Source organism: Podarcis cretensis, assembly GCF_951804945.1.
Source record: "Podarcis cretensis genome assembly, chromosome: 10".
Lineage (NCBI taxonomy): Eukaryota > Metazoa > Chordata > Lepidosauria > Squamata > Lacertidae > Podarcis > Podarcis cretensis.
Window position 1 is genome coordinate 50,516,217 of NC_137179.1, and position 15,799 is coordinate 50,532,015.

At 45.6% G+C, this 15,799-nt stretch overlaps 1 protein-coding gene across 2 annotated transcripts in view; it reads left to right on the top strand.

Annotated features, from left to right (window-relative positions):
- The first annotated feature begins 4,977 nt into the window (after positions 1–4,977).
- Positions 4,978–15,799, top strand: part of NELL2 (neural EGFL like 2) — a 114,453-nt gene continuing 103,631 nt past the window's right edge. For both annotated transcript variants that reach the window (XM_079994164.1, XM_079994165.1), the window contains exons 1-2: positions 4,978–5,184; positions 5,563–5,691. In XM_079994164.1, coding sequence (XP_079850290.1) covers positions 5,124–5,184; positions 5,563–5,691 — 190 coding nt within the window. In that variant the 5' untranslated portion in view covers positions 4,978–5,123. The remainder of the gene's footprint in view (positions 5,185–5,562; positions 5,692–15,799) is intronic.

The following is a 15,799-nucleotide window of genomic DNA, read 5'->3' on the forward strand; positions in this document are numbered from 1 at the left end:
ACTGCTTTGTATGGTAATCCCTGTTCACTATATGCCACTTGTGTGCAGTTGGCAGCATTGCCAGAGACTTGTGCGCTCCATGTGTTCAGGGAGCCAGTTTGGGCAGTGAATAGTAACCCTGCAATCAGGTGGTTATGTGAATCTACCCCATCAACAAAATACTGCTATTTTTTTCCCTTTTTAAGTAACAGAACATTGGAAACTTTGAGTCCTGGTGTGTGCTTTGATCCACAATATGCGGAATCAAACTTTTTATTTATTTGGTGTATTTATACCGTACCCTTTTCTCCTAGGAGCTCAAGGTGGTGAATGTGGTTTTCACCCACCTCATTTAATCCCCACAACAACCCTTTCAGGTAGGTTAGGCTGAGAAGCAGTGACTGGTTCAAGGTCACCCATTGAGCTCCACAGCCAACTGAGGATTTGAACCCTGGTTTCCCAGGTCCCAGCCTGATACTGTAACACCTACACTAATCCAAGTGACAAGAGTAATAAAAGTGCTTGCAAATGTATATATCAGCTCTGTAAATGGTCCCTTTCTCCACAGCTGAAAGTTATCCCTTAGGAGTTGCTTCCTGATAAATCTGGAAAGAATCTAATCTTGTAGCAATCTGGAGGAGGGTTTACATGACCACAAAATGTTTGGCGCATTTGCAGCTAAAGTGTCTTTTAGACTCCATGTTGTCTGTGTGCATGTTTAATTTGCTCAGCTTCAGGTTCCACCAGAACCTCCAGCAAATTATATGTTCCAGTGGCAGTCATCTCATACTTAAATATTATGACACCAATTCACAACAGGTGAAACGAATTAAGTGGCAGAGCATGGAGTGCTATCCAACAGAAGGCTGAATGAGTATTTATCTTAGCAAGGGATGATTCTGAGTGATGGGAAGTGATGGCAGGACTCTGATAATCAACACTCAGCAAAGGGCTCTCCAGCTGATTTTTTGAAACTAGGAAATCATCTGTGTTGTATGAGGAGTTTCTGCCAGTAGCTAATTTGATAAACAGTGGTTCCTGGGCTCAGAGTTGTCTCTGGGTCAAACTAGACTGGTATGCTTGGTTTTGAGTCACTAAAAAGCACTGATAGGAGTGGGGATTTAATCCTTTGTCTCTCAATAGAAGCCAGGCTCATAGTAATGGCATACGCTGCACATGTTCAGAAATACTATTGTTCCCTTTCCATATTCTATAATTGAACCTTAGCATTCCCCCCCTCTCTCTTAAAATGAAAACTCTGACCAGGACTGAGCTTAGGTTAAGGACCCCTGGCCATTAGGTCCAGTCGTGACCGACTCTGGGGTTGTGGTGCTCATCTCGCTTTATTGGCCAAGGGAGCCGGCGTACGGCTTCCGGGCTATGTGGCCAGCATGACTAAGCCGCTTCTGGTGAACCAGAGCAGTGCACAGAAACACCGTTTACCTTCCCACCAGAGCGGTACCTATTTATCTACTTGCACTTTGACATGCTTTTGAACTGATAGGTTGGCAGGAGCAGGGACCGAGCAACAGGAGCTCACCCTGTCGCGGGGATTCAAACTGCCGACCTTCTGATCGGCAAGTCCTAGGTTCTGTGGTTTAACCCACAGCGCCACCCGCGTCCAGCTTAGGTTAACCCTGCCACAAATTATGCCTTGTGAGCTGAAAGTTTGTGCTCTTGGACAAAACTCCTTGTCCAGGTCATAACTTGAGTTGAGGTTCATCAGGCTCACTTTCAGACATAGAACCACAGAACTGTAGAGTTGGAAGGGACCTTCAGGATTCATCTAGTTCAACCCCCTGCAATGAAGGAATATGCAGCTGTCCCATATCAAACCTGCAACCTTGGCACTATCAGCACCATGCTCTAACCGGCTGAGCTATTTTATCGTATTTCTATCCCACCTTTTTTCTCCAAGGAGCCGAAGGTTGCATACATGGTTCTCCCCTTCCTCATTCAATCCCCACAACAACCCTGTGAGGCAGGTTAGGCTGAGAGAGGCGGTGACTGCCCCAAGGTTGCCCAGCCAAGTGGGGAATTTGAACTCTGCTCTCCCAGGGGCACTCTAACCACTACACCACACGTGCTCTGCTTACACATACTGGAGCTGAGGTTTGAAAGAAAGCAATGGCCAGGGTGTTCCTTTGAGCGAGCGCAGCTCCTTCTCCACCGGACAACCGTAGCCTCCGAAGGTCTCGCCTTTTCTCTTGCAGAGCTGCTTTCAGGAGCTGTCCAAATGCTGATCTCCTGATCAGAGACGACGCCCAAAAGCGCAAGCTGGTGTCTCGATCTCGCGGCTTGGGAATTACCCCGCATCCCGCATGCAGGGGGCAGGGAGGAGGGCGAAGGGTCCGGCTCTTTTACGCAGTCTCCTGGAGAGGGGGCTAGCGGGGTCCTTCGACATCGCAGCGCGTGAGAAACCGGGGCTCGCTCTTCGCTGGTTTCTCCCTTCTCCTGCTACCACCTCCTGTTCACCGTTCAATGGAATGGTGAGGAATGGTGAGATGTCAGTGGACGCGCAAAGCTGGAACTCGGGCGCTTCGGAACAAGCATACCCAAAGGATCGCCCCTCCCATTTGGGGAATTCTTCGGTTACATGCAAGATCCATTGGGTCAAGGCTGGATTACACGGAGGTCTCTTTCACAAGTGCAAAGAGTCGATTCCGCTTTCGCTCAAGTTGTGCAGGGGGAATTGTATCATCATCGCGCGGTGGCTGACCCTTGCCTGCAGATTACTCCTTCTTTTCCGAATCCCAAACTCATCGGCTTCTTATACACGTGTTCATCTTTTTGGGGGATCCCGCAGGAGCTGTTTCCAGGCTTTATTCTTTACGTGGGCGTGGGAGCGCGATTTCTATCCAGAAGGATACCAAGATGGCATTTGCACAGCAATACAATACAGCATGCACGTGTAAACCTGTTACTGCGCATGCTTGGAGGTTTCACAAGGAAGGAAAGTACAGAAGATCTCAGGTACAATATCTTGGTATCTCCAGGTCGGACTGACAACTTCTTCTGTCTGAAATTTTGGCGAACTGCTGCCCCTAATACAGAACTAGAGGGACCAACGATGTGACGCAGTATGAAGCCGCTTCCCATGAGAATCTTTTTACTTTTATGATTACTTCAAAGCTCCCAAGTCACGTAAGTATACGAAAAGTTAAAGGCAGCCATGTTGGCCCATAAGAAAACATAAATTCAAAAAAATCCATATTAGCATTACCTTTATTGGGCCAACCAAAATGTCACAGAACAGTCAATTAATCAGTCAATCATTTTATCTGTATGCCGCCTTTCCGAAGTTAACACCATGCTCAAGGCGGCTTTCAGCATGTAAAACATTACATAACTACAAATGTAAGAAAAGTAGTCATAAAGAATAAAACATCAAAAAGTACACAACTGAATCGAACAGTTTCCACATAAATCATAAGATCCAAAATAAATATACAAAAAACAAAAAAACAAAAAACCCACCCACCGCAGCAACAACCTGCCTAAACAATACCCCAACCCAAGATTCGAGTTCCCCGGAAATCTTCACCAGGCTGGATGGCAAAAAACAGACCCTGCAAGGGGAGCGGAGGCTGCTGTCCAAGGCATCCTTTGATAATCTGAGATTGCTTTAAAGATGGAGTGTGGGACCTGGAGGAGACATGCAGAAAAGAGTTTCTTTCAGGTGGCCTGCAGGTTTCAGGTCGCCCCCAGGCTTTCCGGGGAAGAAAAGCCAGGAAACGGCCACCCCCGATCTCTGCAACTACAACAGCCGCAGTTGAGAGAAGCGTTACTGAACCTAAACAGCGGCTGTGGATTTGCCATTAGCTATTGGATGGGCTTAATTTCAGCCAGCATTTTTTCCCCAGCGCTGAGCCCCTGAACTCTTGGAAGCACCTCCGTGCTTCTGACCATGGGCAGAGTGCTCCCCCGCCCCTTCTGAATCAACCTCAGGCAGCTTCTCCCCCGCGTTTAGACCCCCGACGGATTTCCATCCAGGTGCGCGCGGAAGGGTGGGGGCAAGTTAAGCGCAGCGACGGCTGACGCCCATTGGGACTGGTAGGACGGAAGGCAGGGAGACCACCAGCAGGGGGCGCCAGAGCCAACGGCAGACGGCGCCCCCTGATTCCAGGGTTGCCCCCGCGCTCCTCCCTGCTGCTCGCCACAGCCCGCTGCATTGGCTCCTCTAAGTCAGAAGGCAGCCAGCGGCGGCGGCGGAGCCTGGCTGAGGGCAGACTGCGGCTGGCAGGGTCCCGCTGGCTCGAATGGCGTATTCTTCTTCCGCGAGCAACAGCTCTTCTGTCTGCCAGGCTTAAGCTCCCGGCAGCACCTCTTGCTGCGGAGAAACTAAGCCTGAGGAGGAGCAGCCACAGATACCAGCAGCCGGAGTCGCCGTCGCGTCCCGCTCCCGCCCGGTCTGGAGCCTTTGGCTCCTGTGCCGTCGAGGAGCTTGAGGCGGGGAGGTGTTCGAAGGCGCCTCCTTCCCGCCTCCCGCCGGCGCGTCCTCATTGGCCGCCGCCCGCCGCCTCCCCCACGTCGCCGTCGCCGTCCTCAAACCCGCCGCCTTCTCTCGCTCTTTTGAGGAGGAGCCGGTGGCAGTGAGCGCCGGCGGCGGAGGCGGCTTGGCGACCGAGGAGCCCTGAGGAGAAAGAAAGAGTCTGTGCGCGCGCGTCGTGTGAGGGAGCGAGCGAGCGAGCCAGCGACACACGGCTGCCCGCTTCCCCTCCGCCGGGTCGCCTCGCGCCCTCCATTGTCTCTCTCCGCCGGGTTCCCGCCAACAGGTTCTGGGGCTGAGGCGCTTCTCGCGGCTTCCCGCTTTGGCGCCATTCCGCGCCCTTTTCGCGCCTCCGGGCGGCGGCGGCGGCGGCGGCTGAGGCGCCTCGGAGATGGTGCTGCGGGCTGGGGAGGACTCGACTCGCGGCGCCGCCTCCTCCTCCTCCTGGTGGATTCTGGCTTTTTGCTGAGGGAGGGAAGAAGAAGAAGAAGAAGGACGCCGAGGTGTGTGTGTGTGTGTGTGTGTGTGTGTGTGTGTGGAAGAAGACTGGGGCGTTCGTCTGCTTGGCTTTCCTTCAGACCCGGCTTCTGCCTCGAGGACTATGGAGTGATTCTGGGCGCCGTCCTCCTCCTCCTCCTCCTCCTCCTCGCGCGCGATGGAGTCCCCTGGCTGCTGCTGGAGCGCCCTGGGCTTCTTCCTCTTCTGCCTGAGCTCAGGTGAGACTCGAGCGGGGCGTTCCAGGCTCCAGCCTCTCCTTAAGGCATGGGGGGGGGAGTCTCGGGTGTGTCTCTCAACTTCCCCCTTCCCCACCCCGATGGGGAATCGGCTCATATGGGCAGGTGGGGGAGAGGGAAGACGGAGGATCCGGGCAGGAAAACGAGCGGAGAACTTTGCGAAGGGATGCTGCGAAAGTAGGTCATGTAAATAGGACTGGCTGGTGTGGGAGATACCTGCGCCTTCCAGAACGGGAGTGGCAGCAGGATCGGGGTGGGAAAAGAAGGAGGAGGGTTTGGGGGGGGAAGGGAGGAAGGTGGAGAGGAAAAGTTAGGGGATTCGGTAGTAATTTCTCTTTTCTCTTCCCCTCCTGGATCCAGCGGTCGGCTTTGGCGTGGACCCCTCGCTGCAGATCGACGTGCTGGGCGAGTTGCAGCTGGGGGAGTCGGTGGCCGGAGTGGTGCAAGTGCAAGGGCTGCACAACGGGAGCAAAGCTTTCTTCTTCCAAGGTATGGGACCTCCATCCATCCAGGGGTGCCAACTTGAATAAAATATTGGGTGGGGGAGGGAAGCACTGCCCCCACACAATCTATCACAGGATATGGCACACACACACACACACTATTTGAATGGCAATTCCCATCAACTTTTTTGGGGGGGGGCAGGGCCCCCCTCCAATATTTTATTGTTGGTGGGAGGGACCCCAAAGGGAGCTCTGTCCCTAGGAGTTGGCTCCTATGCATGCATCCATCCTTCCTCATTCTCGCTTTGGCTCCTGGGCTGGCTCTGCAGGCAGGGTCAGCCCAGGCCACCTGAATAATTCCTGAACTTGCTGGCAAATGCGTTTGATCGAACTTTTTTGCATTAACCGGATGGCAGGCGATGCTCCTCTGGGCTCGCGATGCGACTTGGTCCATTTGCTCGGCGAGGCTCCTGCCTGCCTGCTCTGTTAAGCCTCGCTGATTCCTCCCCTCCCTCCTTCAACTTTTGTCTCTCTACTGGCCCCTCTTTTGATGGATAGGCCCTTAATTAATGGTCAGCAGGAAAGCTGATGGCAGATGGCTTATTTTGCCAGGCGTGGGGAGCCCTGAATAATAAACAGATTCGTCTGGGCTGCCTGAGATTGGTTTATTTGGGAAGACACGCCAGGCTAAGCTCTTGTTCTCGCTGATGGTTAGAGGAGAAAATAAGACTAGGGAGAAAATATGAAACAGAGTGTGAATAAGTGGGGAATGGGGATAACATACTGCATTTTCCCCCATAAAAAATGTCTGCAGGAAAAATATAGAAGCCCTTGCAAAAAGATTTGTTAACAGGTTATATACCCTTTATCCTTGTTAAATTTTGAACTTTTTTGGGGATGGGTGGGAATTCTTTGTGTACACAATGGGTGGTATAGTCATTCTCAGAGTAAACCTATTGAACGTAAGTAACAAATCCGTGACTTTCATGAGTCCGTTCTGAGTATGACTTAGTTAGCTAATCACCCACTAATTTTAAGGATTTTTAATAAATCTAAATGTTCCTTCCAAGAATAAGGAGGCAGCTGTCTTTTGATTCGATTTTGCATTAATATATTCAAAGACACTTCTAATGTAGGATTCCAAAAAGCAGCATTTATTTCGTGCAGTTTATAGTCTATTGTATAAAGGTAAAATATTCTGAGATAAATGCTTTTCCCCATCCCTTGTATGTGAAAAAGATTACATACAGAATTAGATTTTTAAATCACAATGCAGAACATTTCTGAAGCTTATCAGACTGTTCATTTAAAAGAGGGCTGATATCATAGTGGCGTTGGGAAGGAAATGGAACAATATTGCATGTGCGTGCTGAATGTTGCTATGTAAAGTTGGAGAACATGGTTCACACGGTGAATTAAGAAGAATTTTAATTTGCTTCTATATAGCTCATAGTCTATGTGTATCATTTGTTTTCTTAGGAGTTCCAGTTATAGGGGTTTTTTAAAAAATTTCTTTTAGTACAAGAGGCAAAGGGAGGCCTTGCAAAGAAGCTGTAATTTAAGGAAAAATCCAGGCAATGATGTTGGCTTGAACTTCTGAATCAATAAGATCATGTATCAAAAGCTGACTACCTAAGTCACTGGAGGACTCTGTGGAGGGATGTTATTCTACATTCAACCAGAGTGTGTCACTGTGACCATTAACACAGAAAAGTCAGAGCATACACTTTTAAAAAGAGAAATTGACACCTGCTATTTTTAAACAGAAAAAGCCTTCTTTCAACAGGATGTAGACATCTACATGAAAGGGCTCTTGACAGAATAAAAATCTAAAATTCCAATTTTGAGGCTAGTAATATGAACATTTCAGGACTGCACATACAGTGGTACCTCGGTTTAAGAACAGCCCTGTTTACGAACCATTCAATTTAAGAATTCCGCAAAACCAGAAGTAGTGTCCCGGTTTGCAAACTTTACCTCGGTCTATGAACGGAAGCCGAACTGTGTAAGGGCACCAGTTAAGAACAGACTTCCAGAACGGATTAAGTTCGTAAACCACTGTATCACTGTGTGCATTTAAAAAAAACAAAACAAATGCAATTCCAGCAAAGAGAATTTTAAAGTTTGGACATTTCTATTTCTCCTATTTTTGCTGAGTCTGAAGACTTAGCCTGCATTTCCCTTTTAATTTTCAGAAAAAAATGGATGCTCAGCATTCATTTTTTCTTTATACACCTGTAATTGCAGATGCGTTTTAGCTTTCCTAAATTTGCTATGCATCTTGTAAAGTGATATAATTTATAATTTCTTCTCCTTGGAGGAGAGCCAAGCAAGTACAGCAATTGAAAGACTTTACTTTCATTCTGATTCTTGTTGTTGTCTCTTACCATTCTCTCCCCCCCCCCCCGGGAGTTGCGAAGAGGCAGCTTCCCCAGAATTTGTAGAGTTGGAAGGGCTCCCAAGGGCCATCTAGTCCAGCCCCCTGCAATGCAGGAATCCTGCCCGCAGCTATCCCTGGGTGGGCTTAAACCACCAACCTTCTGGTTAACAGCCAGATGTGCTGACCCATTGTCCCACTGGAGACATTAAGTTTATCTAGTCAGGGATGCCATCAAGGTTATATTGCTTGAAAGTTGTGGCATATTAAAATTAAATAAAAGTAATTTATATAAATTGGGCAAATCTCAACCAGTACCGCTGGCCTTATGCAATTATTTACCCATACAAATCTCCCCAGTCTCTATTTTCTTGGCTTCGCCCAATGAACCCAAAGTGCTAACAACCTGGGTGCTTTTCACCTAACTGGTATGCATAAAAACTGTTTGCTCATGGTGCAATATAGTCCACTATGTATTTATGAACCATGTGGACAGAGTTGACTGGATGGATCTTTCTCATCTCTTTGGCCCCCAATGAGAGGGAGCATGCAGATTGCATGGGCCTCTTCCACCAAACTTTCCATCTATGTTGTTGTAATAGTTGCACAAGCTTGTGTGTGAGTATGAATGAATGAAGGGGGGGGGGGGACACAGTTCCCGCAAATGAATATTTACAAGGATAATGTAAAGTGGGAATGAATAACTATAGAGATCACATTGGTCACATGTACATCTATTTCAGCTATGGAAATATATGTGTCTTAGGCTGTAAACTTGCCTTCGAGACATCTCATGGATGTTTTTAAGACTACTCTGGAGTACGTTGGCTGAAGCACTAATTTTTCTCAAGCTACAGCATACGATAGTGAACCTTCTGCCTCTGAAACTTAGATTTTGCATTAAGATGTTTGCTGGAACACTGAATATTAATAAGAGAGCACTAGTTTGCTGTGAGGTATAGAAAACAAGATGTCCTTGGCCTCATAAGCTGATGCACCTTTTCATGGACTTCTTTTTGATTGAGTTAATGAAAGTATAAGATAAATATCAACGAAGGAATGTCATAATAGATATAATATGAAAAAATGATATAGAAATGAAACATATAGATTGATTCCTGGGTTTATATACATTATACCTGACTGAAATGACCTCAAAGAAGCTTCTCTGACTTTGTGAATTTTGCAGAGTGGGTTCTCCTGGGCATTTTTTGAATGGAATGAAATAAAACAGCCAAACAATCAGAAAACATACATGAATAAGCTTCAATATCTATTATGATTGGATAATTCTATTACTATGATCCAATGATGCATTGTACCATGTTTTTTTGCAAAGCAACTCACGGTAGTTAAAAAATAAAAGCAAGTTATATGAACACCGGTTATTAACTGCAAAAATCCATATTTTGTTAAATAAGCGACCCTCTATTATAATTATTTCTGGGATGAGTCATAGAAAACATATTGACTAAAAAGGAAATGGACAAAACTCAGTACTATACCATTAGAATTAATGAACACAGCTGTCTACTGACTTTATTTTACAGTGCTTGACATATTGAGGACAATTAATTACGTATTTGATAACTTTAATGCATACTGACCAGCTGAATGAGAGCTGGTGCTCAGTGTCAGAAGATGGCAGACATTCAGAAAAGATGTTCCTTTTTTGTTAGAACAGTTGGCATGTATGTATATAAAGTATGCTCAGTTATTTCAGCAAGCAAATGCATGCACACACCCCACCAGCACCAACAGATGGGGTGGAATTATATGGTGGGTTGTGATAAAGCACACCATGGAACAGAACACCAAAGAGCAGATTTAATCTGTCAGCATGATGCATGAAGGAACTTCACAGTTAGTGGCTCCTCAGTGCTTCTTTCTGCTGTCATAAAATAAAACTAAAACAGGTCAATTTGTACTGTGGTATAGCAATACTATGTAGCTATGTTTAAAACTTGTTCTCTTTATGGGGTTACAGTTTTCATGCTAACTTTATTTCTGTCTACATTTTTGGAAACAATGTTTGATGTGACTCAATCATAGCTGATTTTCTCAGGGTGCAAGGCAAATGAAGCAAACTGTTGCTGGTGTAGGGAACTTTGAAAAAGTAGTCTTTTTTCAGAATTTGGCTTGAAGACACGGGGGAGAGAGATCTTTTGGCTTTTCATGAGTGTAAAATGAAAGTATGAATGGACTGGAAGCATCCTGCTTTGTCTATAAGCATATAAGCTATTTCTTTAAGAGATTCTCACTCGGTTCATTCAGGACCTGAGAGATGGAGACTTTTCCTAGCAGATATATGTTAAAAACATAGCATGCCCATTGCATAATGTCTTTCTACCAAGTAACAATAAAAACAATAAAAGTCATGGGGGGGGGGGGTCCAAGATGGCGGCACGTGCAAATGCTGCGGCTGAGAGCTCCCGGGAGGGGAGTCAGGGTTTGTTAGGACGAATTATTTATAGTCGATACGAAATGCTGTTGTACAGAGACAGAAGTAGCAGCAGATACAGGTGTAGAAACTGTGCTGTGTGGGAGCAGCTACGGGCGTGCGAGATTCCAGAAATTGTAAATCACTGGTGTTGTAGGAAGAGGAGGAGGAGAGAGCGGAAGCAGAAGAGAGGCTGCAGAGGACAAGGTCAAATGAAAGAGAGAACAAAGACAAGGAAGATAAGGAAACAACGATGCAAACTACCTCTTCCAAGTATCCTTTACACTAATGTGAGATCATTGGCAAATAAACTTGACGAATGGAGACTTTGGGTAGGAGTGGAGGAAGACATCCGGGACTGTTGTGTGCTGATACTCACAGAGACATGGTTAAATTCAGCTATTCCAGACACAGCTGTTGAATTACAAGGTTTTACAACGTACCGGTGGGACAGAACACAGGATTCTGGCAAGAAACAAGGTGTGTGTGTGTGTGTATTTTTGTAAATCAAAACTGGTGTACGGACTCTGTCAAGTTGGATACCTACTGTTCTCCGGATGTGGAATTTCTGACAATTAAATGCAGACCTTTCTATCTTCCCCGGGAATTTACAACAGTGGTGTTAACAGTGGTGTACATAGCACCAACTGCAAATGCATGCAGGGCCATGAGCAGTATGCATGAAAACATCAATGCTAAATTGAGCAGATATCCGGAGCCTGTGCACATTATTGCGGGGGACTTCAATCACACAGATGTGAGGGCAGTACTCCCCAAATTCCATCAGCACATTGAGTGTGCAACAAGAGGAGAAAATACTCTTGACAAGAGTATTACGAACATTAGACGGGCATATGAGGTCAAGACCTTGGCGCACCTCGGTGGTTCAGATCATGTGTCCCTGCTTCTGACACCAGCATACACACCCCTCAGGAAATAAGGCCAGATACAAACATGGATGGTTACGGTGTGGCCTGAGGGAGCCTCTCAGCAACTGCAGGACTGTTTCCAGGAGACCGACTGGAATATCTTCGACCATCAAGATCTAGAAACTTATACATCAACGGTCCTGGATTATATTAGATTCTGCACAGCAAATGTCACCAGGGAAAAGTATGTTAAGTTGTATCCGAATAGGAAGCCCTGGATGACAGGAGAGGTTAGGAGATTATTGAAGGCCAGAAATTCTGCTTTTAGAACTGGGGACCGGGTATTGTATGGCATAGAAAGAGCAAACTTGAAGAGGGGTATCGGGAAAGCAAAAGCGGAGTACAGAGGAAAAATTGAGGACCATCTGAGAAATCATGATACTATACAAATGTGGCAGGGAGTCCAACATCTGACTGGTTATAAATCAAGGAATTCATCAGTGGTAGAGAGTACTGCTTCCTTGGTGGGAGAGTTGAATACCTTCTTTGCCCGATTTGAGGTGACACCAACAGTGACTCCAACAGGGATGCCAGAGCTATTGGTGTCACTACCTACAGGAAATGCTGCCAGGGTGGAAGAGGGAGAAGTGAGGCGAATATTAAAGGAGGTAAACACGAGGAAGGCTATGGGCCCGGATGGGGTGGCTGGCAGGGTGCTAAGAGATTGTTCGGACCAACTGGCAGGAATCGTTACGAAGATTTTTAAACAGTCTCTGGCCCAAGCCACTGTTCCACCCTGTCTGAAATCTGCTACCATTATACCCCTGCCAAAAACATCAAAGATAGACAGTCTGAATGATTTTCGCCCTGTGGTGCTGACACCCATTATAATGAAATGTTTCGAAAAACTGGTGAGGAGGCGCATCTTATCTTGTCTGCCAGTGGGACTTGACCCTTACCAGTTTGCGTACAAGGCAAAGAGATCCACAGAGGATGCTGTGGCAATGGCTTTACATGCTGTCCTGACTCATTTGGAGAAGCAAGGGAACTACGCGAGATTGTTATTTGTAGACTTTAGTTCTGCATTTAATACTATTCTTCCGCATAGATTGGTGCCCAAATTATTAGACCTGGGACTTCCACCATGTTTGTGCAGGTGGATATTAGACTTTCTATCAAACCGTTCCCAAAGGGTCAGGTTGGGTTCCCACGTCTCTGCAGATCTCATCACGAATACGGGGACGCCGCAGGGGTGCGTGTTGAGCCCGCTTTTATACACACTCTATACAGCTGACTGTGCCCCCAAATACCCCAGTAATAAGATCATTAAGTTTGCAGATGATACAACGGTGGTTGGTTTAATTACGGCTGGAGAGGGGGAGACGGCCTATAGGAAGGAAGTTGAGCAGTTGGGGGAGTGGTGCAGGAAAAACAACTTACTGCTTAACTTAAAGGAAACAAAAGAGATTATTGTGGACTTTAGGAAATGTAAATTGAATATTCAGCCACTTATTATTGAGGGGAAGTGCGTGGAACAGGTCTCAGTGTTTCGATTTCTGGGAGTGGAGTTGAGAGATGACCTAACCTGGGGAGAGAACAGCAAAGACCTGGTGAAGAGAGCACAGCAGAGGTTATATTTTCTGAGAATCCTCCGGAAAAACAATCTCTCAAAGGACTTGTTGATGGCATTCTACCATTGCACTATGGAGAGTGTACTAACTTATGGTCTGTGTGTGTGGTTTGGGAGCTGCACGGCCAGGGAAAAAACAATGCTATCCAGGGTTGTAAAGACTGCAGAGAGAATTACTGGGTGCACTCTTCCCACCTTAGATCAAATCTATGCTGCCAGGTGCCATAAGAAAGCGGCAGAGATAGCACATGATAGTACGCACCCCGGAAATGATCTCTTTCAGCTTCTGCCTTCTGGAAGAAGGTATAGGGTTATAAAGGCCAGGACTTGCCGCCTGAAAAACAGTTTCTACGCTAATGCAATTCTGGTTCTAAACGCAGCATAAGGGGTCTCTGTAGTATAGTGTATTTTAAAATGGGGTTTTAGAGTTTTTTAGAGGTTTTTGAATGTTTCATGTAGTTTTATGTAGTTTTGTGGTAGTTTTATGTAGTTTTTATGTAGTTTTATGTAGTTTTATGTAGTTTTTCAATTTCATTGTTCTGCAAGGGACAATGACAATAAAGATATCGTATCGTATCGTATCGTAACAAAAAACAAGCAGAACTAGTATATGGATTTAAAAGGCATCTTCTCCTGCAGAATGAATAAAGCTGAGATACTTTCCATTCTCTACGCACATCACACCACTTCTTATAGCAGGGGGTGGGGTGGGGAGGTCCCCTTTTAGCCCAAGGGCTACTTTCTTTCGTGAGCAACCTTCTGGGGACTACATGGCCTCTGTTAGCAGAACCAATGGCCAAAAGACAAGACAAGACTGACTCTTTACTTTGTACAGCAGGCTACATCCTAGCCATGCAAAACCAGAGATTTCCAATACACACTTCTCCATCCAGGCAAGCAGGAATATTGCAGTTCATGGACACATTCTAACCAGGCAAAATAACTCAAAGAGGGTGTGGAATTTTAGGCTGTGTACATGTTACTCATATACTCTATCTCTAGTGCATTACCACAACTGATGTCTAAAGCTGTGCACTTATGAAGCTGGCCACAATCCATATCTATCATTGAGAAATGCTGTTGTTTGATGCATTTTCCCCTCAAACTAGTTGTTATTATTATTATTATTATTACACCCTCTCCAACTGACTGGTTGCCCTAGCCGAGCCACTCTGGGTGGCTTCTGACAAATATAAAAACATAATAAAAACACCAAACATTAAAAACTATCCTATACAGGGCTGCCTTCAGATGTCTTCTGAAAGTTGTATAGTTATTCATCTCCTTGACATCTGATGGGAGGGTGTTCCACAGGATGGGTGCCACTACTAAGAAGGCCCTCTGCCTGGTTCCCTGTAACTTCACTTCTTGCTGCGAGGGAACTGCCAGAAGGCCCTCAGAGGTGGACCACAGTGTCCGGGCTGAACAATGGGGGTGGAGATGCTGCTCCAACTGTACAGGGCCGTTCCTTGTGATTTGAAACTGTAAGGCATATTTGCTTTACTGCTAAGCTGAGGCTTGTGCATTTGAGACAGATGACAGCTTTATGAATAGGAGTGTGTGGGGGGGATTGCAGGTGCAGAGAAACTAAACAGGTAATGAATGTTCATCAGGTGAAGACATCCACACCTCGACTTGTCTCATGGGTGAGCCAGCCCTGCCCAAAATAGAATGGAGTCAAACCACATAAACTATTCTACCCAGTGCTTCATTTACGAGAGAGGGGGAAATGCTGAAGTTCTTGTCCAAGTGGAATTATGTCCCTCTGGTCTGGAAAACTTGGTTGCTTGAAGTAACCTAAGATATTGCAAAGTTGTCAATATGATCCCCTGGGCATTCAGCTTGAAGAGCTCTAAATAATTAGCCGTTATTGCTTGTATGGTACCATACAAAACATGAAGCCAACTTAACACCTTAGGGTTGTATCAACTAAGTCGTATACAGTATAGTGTAGGCCCACGGAAATAAATTGGCATGACTAACTTAATTTCATAGATTCCAGTGGGTCTGTTCCGTGTATGGCTTAGGTAGAGACAACAACATTTATGCTTTCAGATATGCAGGAGCCACGTTTCCATGTTTTCCTTTGCAGATATTCTATTAGAAGGCAAGAGATGGACTAGATTTGAAAATAATGTAGGGATCCCGCATTATAATCCAGGTTAAAAATCTTTGTCCTTGATTTTGTTTTCTTTCACTTGTTTTGCTACAGTTTCTTGCTTTGCATAATTATAGTATGTTAAGCAATGATTGAGGTGGGTCTTGTATCAATTCTTTATCTGAGCTGGAGAGGGTGGAAGCTTAAAAAAGACTGTTTAAGTAGCAAGTGCTGCTCAAAATGCCCTTTATTGCTTGCAAGAGTGTATGTTAAGAAAGTACCCTTAGCTAAAGCAATTTTAATAGTTTTTTTAAAAGCAAATTGCTGATACACATTGTTTCCCTGGTTTTGAGGATGATGCTAATTAATAAAATAGGTTGCAGAAAAATGCTAACTAGGTAGTTAATGTGCTAAATAATAAGGATCAAGTGTGTGTGTGCGCGCGCATGCATGCATGCATGCTGAGAATGAGTGTAGGCCTTGTTTTTAGTAATTGTATTATGAATTTGAAACACTAGTTATAACTCTGCTGAAATTGCTGTGTAGTGAAGAATGGGTAAGAAATAGTTTAAATAAAATCGACAATAATAATAAGTTTAAATAAACTTATTCATGGGAAGAGATGGAACTCTGCTTATAGGTGTGATGAAAAAGCTTGTCACAGTTAGATAAATGGGGGCTTTCAAAGAGCATGAACACATATGCAGTTAACTTATCAGCCACAGACAGGTACAGATGGT